At 50.6% G+C, this 9,890-nt stretch overlaps 1 protein-coding gene across 1 annotated transcript; it reads right to left on the bottom strand.

Annotated features, from left to right (window-relative positions):
* Nucleotides 1-1,434: 1,434 nt before the first annotated feature.
* KRT18 (keratin 18) lies at nt 1,435-5,366 on the bottom strand. Its single transcript, XM_044677437.1, has 7 exons — nt 4,906-5,366; nt 4,009-4,091; nt 3,679-3,835; nt 2,637-2,801; nt 2,360-2,485; nt 1,864-2,087; nt 1,435-1,621 (listed from the first exon to the last, which is right to left on the bottom strand). Exons 1-7 carry the CDS (start codon nt 5,311-5,313, stop codon nt 1,498-1,500), a joined length of 1,287 nt encoding a protein of 428 aa, XP_044533372.1. The 5' UTR covers nt 5,314-5,366; the 3' UTR covers nt 1,435-1,497.
* Nucleotides 5,367-9,890: the final 4,524 nt, after the last annotated feature.

The raw sequence follows: 9,890 nt of genomic DNA on the forward strand, positions 1-9,890 counted from the left end.
TTCCTATTTATCTTGTATACTGTATCCTTTCGGCAGCTAGGGTGGCCAGACTCATCTTCCCGAGTTCAAATCTGGCCTCAGACAAGAACTGTGTGACCCTGGGCAAGTTAATTAACCCTATTTACTTCATTTTCCTCATCTGTAAAACTAACTAGAGAAGAAAACATCTCTGCCAAGAAAACCTTGTGTTTTGCATGATAATACCTGTATAACCCAGATCAAATTATTTACCATTTCTGGGAAGGGAGGGAGGGAGGGAGACAATTTGGATCATATAACTTCAGAAAACTCAGGTGGAGAGTTGTTATATATGATTGGCAAAATAAAACCTCTTAAAAAAAAAAAAAAGAAAACCCAAAATGGGGTCGTGAAGACAACACTGAAACCACTGAACATGGAGCCTGTCCCTAGCTTGCTTTGCATATATGTTTGCATGTTGTCTGTTTCAGCAGATTGAGAGTGCTGTGAAGGCAGGGACTGCATTTTGCCTTTCTGTACTCCCTGCACTTAGCATAGTGCCTGGCACATAGTAGGGGCTTAGTGTTTATTGAATACTTTCCTTGATCTAGCTTTTCTTTTGGATTCAGAATTTGTTAAGCTTCTTTGGCTCTTTCTGATACCATATTCTATCAAGAGACCCAACTCCATCCCCCTGTAGCTTGTCCATCTTTCACCATCATGGTACCCCACCCCTGATCTCCTGTCCAGTCACTCCTCTCTTATATTTTGGTCTTTTCTCTAAAGAAGATGTTTTGGAATGTGATTCATATTCTGTGGCCACAGGCAAGTCAGACTGAAATAGGATCAGAGGCAAAGAGGGCGAAGAAGGGCTGATGGGAAAGCCAGCTGAGGAAGTAGAGAAGATGCAGTTTTGGGATTACTCATCTTAATCCTCCTCTGCCCTTTCCACTTAATAGCTGATCATTCCCACAAAACTCCCATCTTTGACACCCCAACTCACTGCCCCTCCATATGTAGCCTCCCTTCTTCCCCATCCATTCTGAAGTGAGATGGGTAGTGGAGAGAGTGGGCTAACCTGAGATTAGAGTTGGAATCTCAACACCTAAAGGGAATGTGGCCCAAGGTTAGTCACTTAACGTCTTCTGATCTTGGTTTCTTCCTCTCTGAAATGGGGATGAGAATAGAATACCTACCCCACAGGGATGTTGGGAAGATCAAATGCTCGTAGGACATGTAAAGAATTTTACAACCCGTTAAGTGCTATAATCACCGATGGCTATTATTCTTTAGTGTTGTCTACTCTGTGAGGATGTAGACTCCTTGAGACTAGAGGTGCTTTGTTTCAGTGTTTGTATCCCTAACGTAATGCTAGCTCTACGCCCTTAGGAGGTCTGCTCCTTAGTGTAATTCCTTGCTAGTTGGGTGCCATGCCTGACTAAGTGAGTATATCAATGAAGAGAAAGCAGCCATGAGTTCCAGGTGACCAAAGAGCCTTTATTAACTTCCGGCCTTGGCCCAGGTCCTCAGTTTATGGCTCTAACGCCGAAGAACTTTGGTGTCATTGGTCTCTGCCACCACTTTGCCGTCCACGGTCCTCCGGGTGCTGGTCTTATGTATACTTTGTAAGGAGCTGCTGCTGCCATCCAAGGCATGTACAAGACTAGGGAGAGAGAACAATTCCAGTTATGAGGAGAGGAGAACAAACTCTTTGATCTGCCCGCCCCACCTCTGAATCGCCCAGCTGCTTTGGTTTCCTTGTTCCTTGAGGGAGGAGGACTCTTAAGAATAAAAGAGAACCTTCTGATTAATGGATAGGACAAGCGGATGAATATTTCAATGTGAGACTCAGTAAGGGCTCAGGGGCTTGCCTTGGGAAGAGGAAGAGGAGGCTTCCCTACTTACTTGAAGTCCTCCCCATTCTCCAGTAGGTTTCGATAGGTGTTGATCTCTGCTTCTAGCTTGTCTTTGATGTTGAGCAGCGCCTCATATTCTTGTGCCTGGCGTTGCCCCTCAGTTCGAGTCTGCCCCAGCTCTGCCTCAAGGTGTAGGAGGGCTGTATTGATCTGTTCCATCTGTATCGCATAACGGGTCTCCACCTCCCTCAGGCTCTCTTCCAAGCTAGTTTTCTGTGTGGAGACAAAAATTGATGTAGAATGAGTGGGACTGAAGGGAGAAGGAGGCATCCAACAGGCCATAAGTCTGCCATTTATTCCTAATGGGATCTTCCCAGGACTCTGCTTCCTCCTTAAAAGGTGCCTTTCAGCTCTGACCTTCTATGAATCAGAGTACGGGGAGGTGGAAGTAGAGGTTTGTAGATAGGGATGGCGAGAGCAGGACCCAAGAGGGGAGGGGAGGATGTAGAGAAGTAGGGAGCTGGAGGGGCAGTTGATCTTCTCACTAGATTTCGAAGTGAGTCCAGGTCAATTTCTAGGGACTGGACTGTCCGTTTCAGCTCGGTGACAGTATTTCGAGCAGCTTCCACCTCCTCAGATCTTGTGTTGATGGCCACAGTGCTTTCCTCAATCTGTCCAGGGGAAGAAAATGGGGCTTCTGTCAATGGCCACTTCAGAGCCCTGTCCTTATGGCTCTTCCCCAATTCCAGATTTCCTAGGACCCATGACTCAAGTCTCCTACCCTCCCCAAGCTCTCACCACGGAGAGGTTTTCCCTACTCACCTGCTGGGACCAGTATTTATCCAGCTCTTCTCTGTTTTTCTGAGCCAGAGCATCGTACTGGGCTCGAATGTCAGCCATGACCTTGCTCAAGTCCTGGGATTTGGGAGAGTCCACCTCCACAGTCAGCCCCGAGCCTGCGATTTGTGCTTGTAGAGAATTTACCTCCTGGGTTTTTAAAAAAAAGTAGTAGGTGAGGAGAACAGGTCACAACTTCCTAAAAATGTCTGCCCGAACACCACTGGTTCTTATCAGGGGGCGCTGGAGTTATGCAGGGGGCACTGAAGGAGCCCTGCGATGACCATAACCTCCCCACCAGTCTTCTGCCTTAGCTAATCACTGATGGTTCTAGAGTCTTTCCTCTATGAGCCTTCCCTTTCCCCTCCCCCGGCTTCCGTCCTTTGGCTCCGGATTCTTTTCCCTCCAGATTGTTTCTTCCCTGCTGTGGCCCACTGGCCCACTCTTGTCTTTACCTCATTACCTTCTTCCAAAGTCTGCACCACACTTTCTCTCCTTACCCTTTCCTTAGCTAACCTCCCCAGGCTTGCCACCCTGCTTTCACTGCTGCCCAGTTGATCCCAGTTTCCATTCCTCCCTCAGACTGGGCACTGAACTCTCCATTAGATAACTCAAATGAATGGTATCAAATGCTTAGTTTTGATACACATGACATGCCAGGGTGGCTATGAGGCTGGTTAAAACAGTGGAGGGATGTTGACATGTTTACACTCCTCTGTCACGTGGTTTCGCTTCCTCAGCCCATTTCTGAGACTGGGTTCCTCTGTGTTTCTGTCTCAGGACCCCTAGCTCCTGACCTATGGGGAACTGAGCAGTATAATGTAAAGAACACTGAAATGTGAAATTTGGAGTCATAGGACTTGGGTTCGAATGCTAACTCTGCTGCTCGCTTAGTCTAGGTGGCCCTGGGTCGCTGGTTTCAATCCACTAAGCCTCGTTTTTCCAGTTTGTAAACTGAGAAACTAGATGGTCGGTCCCAAGGAAGGCCTCCTCCTGGCTTTAAGCCCTGCCTTCCCTCCTAGCTTACATCTTCATGGTTCTTCTTCATGAAGAGCAGCTCTTCTTTCAAAGCCTCAATCTCAGACTCCAGTTGCAGCCTGGTCACGTTGGTGTCATCGATGACCTTCCGGAGGCCATGAATGTCCTTTTCTACAGACAGTCTCATGGCCAGCTCTGCTTCATACCTAGGTAGGTAGGTGGGGGGAAGAGAGAGGAGTTGGAAGGGCCACCCCCTGACTGGGAGCCCCAGAGCCATCCCAAGCTCAGCAGGGACTCTGGCCCCTTCCCAGAGCCTCAGCATATTCTGAAGGCTCACATGGGGTGGCTGGACCTGAGCCTGCTAACCCCACTGACTCACTTGACTCTGAAGTCATCAGCAGCCAGACGGGCATTATCGATCTGGAGGACGATTCTGGCGTTGTCCACTGAGTTTGCGAAGATCTGTTGGGGTCCGGGAGGAGAGAGTAGGGGCCACATGTGGGAAGGGAGGCTTAGCTCCAGCCCTTTCTAAAGCCTGTTCCCCTGCCACCATCCCTGGGCTGGGGCCCACACTCGCTGCTCCATCCCAGGCACAACTGCCAGCAGAGCTCTCATCAAGCCTGCTTCCCCGCAAGGCAGTGCCTGGCGTCCCTCCCTCCGGGTCCCAAAGGAAACCAGGTGCAAACCCAAGCTCTCCTCCCCCACACCTTCACCTGCAGCTTTGGCCAAGCACCTGCTTTTCCACTCTCTCCCAAAGGGGGGGTGAGGGGTGCAGGCCCCTCCCACCAGTTGGTCTGTTTACCCCGAGGTGACTCAGCCACATCCGCTTAACCCTCTGGCTGCAGGGAGTCCGGAATCCAGGATTTCTGGGGCCCTCTGTAGGGCCATTTGGTTTCTCCCCCACTCTCGAAAGCTCTCTGAAGCCTTTGTGGGGGCCTGAGGGCCTTGGGCATTTGGGGGAAGTAGAGGCTTTCCTACCTTCGGGATAATAGAGGCAGAAGGAAATGGGCCGCAGCTGGGAAGGGGAGGAGAGGCGGCCTCGGGCAGCCCCAGAGGATCAGGGGGTTTTCTGGTTATTAGGAGGCTGGGTAATGAGGGAAGCCCCTGGAAAATCTTGTTCCTCGTCCTTTCTGGAGTGCCCCCTCCCCCAGGTGCCTTGCACCTCCGCCTTTCGTTCCTGACGACATTTACAAGTGGCAGGGCAAGAGTCAGCCCCAAAGACAGACCAGCTAGGAAGGAAGAGGGGGCCCGATGGGGGAACCTCTTGCACCCTTACCTGCGCCCGCAGCTCCTCGATGGTCCTGAAATAGTGGCCCCATTCCCTGATCCGGGGACCCTTCTTGTCCAGATGCTCCCGGATCTTCCCTTCCAGTTTGCGGTTCTCCGTCTCCAGGCTGCGCACGCGATCCAGATAGGAGGCGAGGCGGTCGTTGAGGTCCTGCATGGTCTCCTTTTCCCCGTGGATCCCCCCGATCCCAGCCAGCCCCCCCATCATACTCCCGGATCCCCAGCTCCCGCGGAAGCTGCTGGATCGGGCCGTGGAGATCCGGGAGCCAGAACCACCGGCGCCCGCATAGACACTGGCCGCGCTGCTGGTCGGCCGGATCCGGTGGCTAGGCGCCCGGACAGAGCCCAGGGAGCGGTAGTTGGTGGAGAAGGTGGAGGAGCGGGTGGTGAAACTCATCGTGCCCGGAGCGGAGAGGCGTAAGAACTTCAGCTGTTCTGCCTGGCTGGTGGGTGTAAGGAGAGGGCTACCTTTATGGGCGGGAGGGAAAGGGGAGGGGGCGCCGGGAGGATCGGCCCCGCCCCGCCCCGCCCCGCCCCAAAGGCTCCCAGGTAGCTGGCTGGAGGGGCTCGGAAGTCTCCCCAACCCAGATCCTCGCTCCCAGGCCTCTCCCCAGGGTGGGAGGAAAGCAGGTGTGCGGGGCGGAGGTTTCAGGATGGGAAGTGACCCCCGCCTCCCGCCGGGGGCCCCTGAAGGCCGGGCAGACGGATGGCCCGTGCTAGAGGTTTGGAGACACCTGGTGCCAAGCCCGGAGTTCTCTGTCAGTCAGAAGCCGGAAAAGGAGGAGGGCGCCGGCGGCCATCTCACTGCCCCGCGGACTTTCCTCACACACTTACACCCTGGGATCCCCTCTCTGGGATCTCTAAGCACACTCCCAGATTCCCTTCTTCACTCCCTGGGTCATTGGCTGGGCGTGGGAGAGGATGCTTTCCCATTTCCCGGGGGCGTCATGGCCAGCTTTGTGGCCTTGGACAAGTAACTACATCCTTGTCTGTAAAAAAGGGGAACTCCCATTATCCCAACAGGCAGCCTGGCGTGGGAGAAAGTGAACCTCTCAGTCAGGAAGACCTGGGTTCGAGTATCCGCTTGCCCAGTGCCCAAAGGTTCCTTTCCTGGGAAGGCTCCCGCCGGCTTTGGTGGAGGAAATGCCCCTTCCGGCCGCTGAGAACGGCCCGAGGCCATTCCAGACCCCGCAGCCTTTACTTTTACTTCGCAGGGTCAGAGATAGGAAAACGCTTCCTAAACCATCAAAGCAGCCCAGAGTAGTGGGAGCGCCCACAAGCACTCCCACGTTCCCTCCCGGCACTTTCGGCCCCCGGACTTTCCTTGCCCCTCTCCCCACAGTCTTGGTCCAGCTCCCAAGCACTGGCCTTGCCTGCTCCTTCCCCATACCCACTTCCACTGAGCTCCCGTGTGCCCCAAAGAGGCCGGCCTCTACCAGGGGGCGAATTCAGACAAGTCAAGCTCAGGATATGCCAAAACAGTCCCTGTCCTCAAGTAGCCCATGATGCAATGGGGAGATACTATGCAAACGACAAATGGACAGAATACACTGGAAAGGAGGCAGCCAGGTGGCTCAGTGGATAGAGAACTAGGCCTAGGACTGGAGGTCCTGGGTGCAAGTGTGACCTCAGGATACTCTGAACCCCAATCACCTAGGCCTTGCCACCCTTCTGCCTTGGATACTTCTGATGGATTCTAAGACAGAAGGTAAAGGTTTAAAGAAAAAAATACATTGGAAAGGGTAAGCCCTGGTAGTAAGGGGCCCAGAGAAAGACTTTTTGCAGGCCGTGAGCAGAACCAGGAGGCAGAGGCGAGGAAGGCATGCCAGGTGTGGGGCAGCCAGTGAACCCCCCCCCAGTGGGGAAATGGAGTGCCATGTTTGAGGGCAGCAGGGAGGTCAGTGTCACCGGACTGCATCGCCCTCAGAGTGGACAGAGGGACCCTCCTCCCTCCCAGATGAATAGGGGCACCTACAGGTCAGGGGCTCCAACCTTTCATCCCTAGATGGACTTGGCTTTCCCTCATTTTCGCTTGTTCTTTGCTCCCTGCCGTATTGATTTTTATCTACTGTTTTGTGGGACACAGGAAGAGTGAGGGGAGGAGGGGAGAGAGAGGAAAGGAGAGGCAGATGGAAGGGTTGCTGGACTGCTGGGGGCCATGTATTTCTGGTTATGCAAGAAACACTGTTTAGTGACAGGGCTTAGTCACAATCGAGCTCTTGTTTGCTGTCTGTCCTCAGACCCTGACTCCCAGGATGGCGTATGGCTGTAGGTGAGTCACTCCGTTTATCTGGGCCTGTTTCTTCATCTGTCCAGTGAGGAAGGTCAAACCCCAGGATTAATAAAGTCCTCTTCCAGCTCGAAATGTTCGGATCCCACATTTTTCCCCATAAATGACCAGCATGAGCTGGTAGGGCTGAGACTGATAGAAGAAGAGAAGCTGTTGGAGGCAGAGGGAAGGGTGCTGGGGAGGAGAGAGAAGCCACAGGGAGTGACTGCAATGAAAATGACATACAAAACAGCTTGCAAATAAGGGTCCTGTCTTTTGCATGAACAGCACCCCAGGATCAGCTGCAGGCTGGGAAGTTTCCCCTTTAGATGTTTTTTCTTCCCTTTCCCAGGGGCAGACATTGCCCCTGTATTCTAGGAGGAGTTCGCAAAACTTCTGGTTATTGATATAGAGTGGGAGCTAGCCTAGGTAAACCTGTTAGTTATTTAGTTATCATTTAACAAACAAGTGAATGAATTAAAAACTTTTACCTTTTGTCTTTGTAACAATTCTCCATATATCTTTGTAACAATGGGGTTATTTGACTTGCCCAGGGTCAAACAGTTAGGAAATATCTGAGGCTAGATTTGAATCCAGGTCCTCAAGGCATACAATTTAGTTATAAATGTACTAGCTTGTATTAAGGACTGTTGCCTTTGATGTGTTCATCTTTTGTCCCCTCCAACAAGTTTGTCATTTCCTTCTTCAGACCATCTGTAGTGTCTTTGATTCAGACCTAGGTGCACATCTCATCCTTGCCTCTTACTAGGGTTGTGACCTTAGGTAGCCCTCTCGGCCTCATTTTCTCCACCTGTAAAATGTGAGTAAAAATACCTGTCCTCTGAAGGGTTTTTGGGCAGGAAAGCACATAGCAAACCTTAAAGAATTACAGAAATGTGAGCTATTATGGGAGATGCTTAGTAAATATTTGTTGGTTCATTCATTCATTCCCCATTCATTCACTTAATAAACATTTACTGAGTACCCGATATGCACAGTGGATACAAAGGTGAATCAGTCCATTTATCTATCCTCCCCTAGAACTCACAGTTTAATCTAGGAGACCAGGAATAGTCACGGATACTTAATGTATAAAGTAGAATGTGAAAACAGCTTTATCTAGCTATCTAGTAATTTAGATGACCCTTAAATGCTTTTTCAAAAGGTTTTCTCCACGTTCTCTTTCTGAGGTCAGTAGTGAATGTATTATTATTATTTTTAAAAAACCCCTTTGTCTTAGAATCCATACTAAGTATGCTTCCAAGGCAGAAGAGTGGGAAGGGCTTAGATGTTGGGGTTAAGTGATTTATCCAGGGTCACACAGCTAGGAAGTATCTGAGACTAGATTTGAACCCAGGACTTCCTGTCTCTAGGTCTGGCTCTTCATTCACTGAGCCACCCAACTGACCCCCAAAGAATGAACTTTTGATTGGGCCAGTCAAGGAAGACTTCCTAGTGGTTGACTGGCTACAAATCCTCTCCTACACGAAGGGCAGGCACATGGTCTTTGGTTTTCTGCCACCTATCCAGAGTATCCAGGCAGTTAAAGCAAATTCAGCCTCAAGCTGCCATATTTGCACATGGCAGATACCAAAAAATGTCCGTTGACTTAATTGATTTGGATATGGGAGTGTTTCCAGCAGTGCTCTCTCTTCTCTTCCGAGGAAAACAACTGCTGGCTAATAGCTCCTTATCTTCCCCCCATAAAGAAATCCTGAGCTTGTGGCTGCCACAGAGTACCAACCAACCAGAGTGGCAGGCCAAAGGGAAACTTGGCTTCCTACATCACTGGTGGGAAATCCCTGCAATCTGAGGGATGCCGAATCTCCCTTTTCCTACTGAATGTCCAGGAGACATCTTTTAAATTTTTTTTAAACCCTCACCTTGTTTTTTGTATCAGTTCTAAGACAGAAGAACAGCAAGGTTGAGTCAATGGGTGGGGGGGTGAGTGACTTGCCCAGAGTCACCTAGTTAGGAAGTGTCCAAAGCCAGATTTGAACCCAGGTCCTTCTGACTCCAGGACTGGCCCCATTGGGCTACCTAGCTGCCCCTCCAGTAGACATCTTTTTTTTTTTAATTTTTATTTATTTAATTAATTCATTTAGAATATTTTCCCATAATTCCATAATTCATGTTCTTTCCCTCCCCTCTTGTAGTCAATGAGCAATTACTCCAGTAGACATCTTAAATTCAATATGTCCAGGGGGCAGCTGGGTAGCTCAGTGGATTGAGAGTCAATCCTAGAGACGGGAGGTCCTGGGTTCAAATCTGGCCTCAGACACTTCCCAGCTGTGTGACTCTGGGCAAGTCACTTGACCTCCATTGCCCACCCTTACCACTCTTCCACCAAGGAGCCAATACACAGAAGTTAAGGGTTTAAATAAATAAATAAATAATCTGATTTTAAATTCAATATGTCCAAAATAGACCTTATTACCCTTTCCCCCAACCCTTCCCCACTGCCTTCTCTATTGAGAACAACGCCATCATGCCAGCCCCTCAGGTTCCATCATGCCAGTCCCTTGAGCTCCCTTGCTAGGAGTCCTCGGCTTCTCTCTCGCTTCCCCCATAGCCAGTCTGCTACCGGTGCCTGTCCAGTTCATTTTGGCAGCATCCTGTCAATACAAATGCACCCTCTTTTCCCCTCTGCTCTGCGACCACTCTGCGCCCTGACAACTTCACACCTACCTCAGGTCCATTCTCCA

Source organism: Gracilinanus agilis, chromosome 5, assembly GCF_016433145.1.
Source record: "Gracilinanus agilis isolate LMUSP501 chromosome 5, AgileGrace, whole genome shotgun sequence".
In the NCBI taxonomy this organism is placed as follows: domain Eukaryota; kingdom Metazoa; phylum Chordata; class Mammalia; order Didelphimorphia; family Didelphidae; genus Gracilinanus; species Gracilinanus agilis.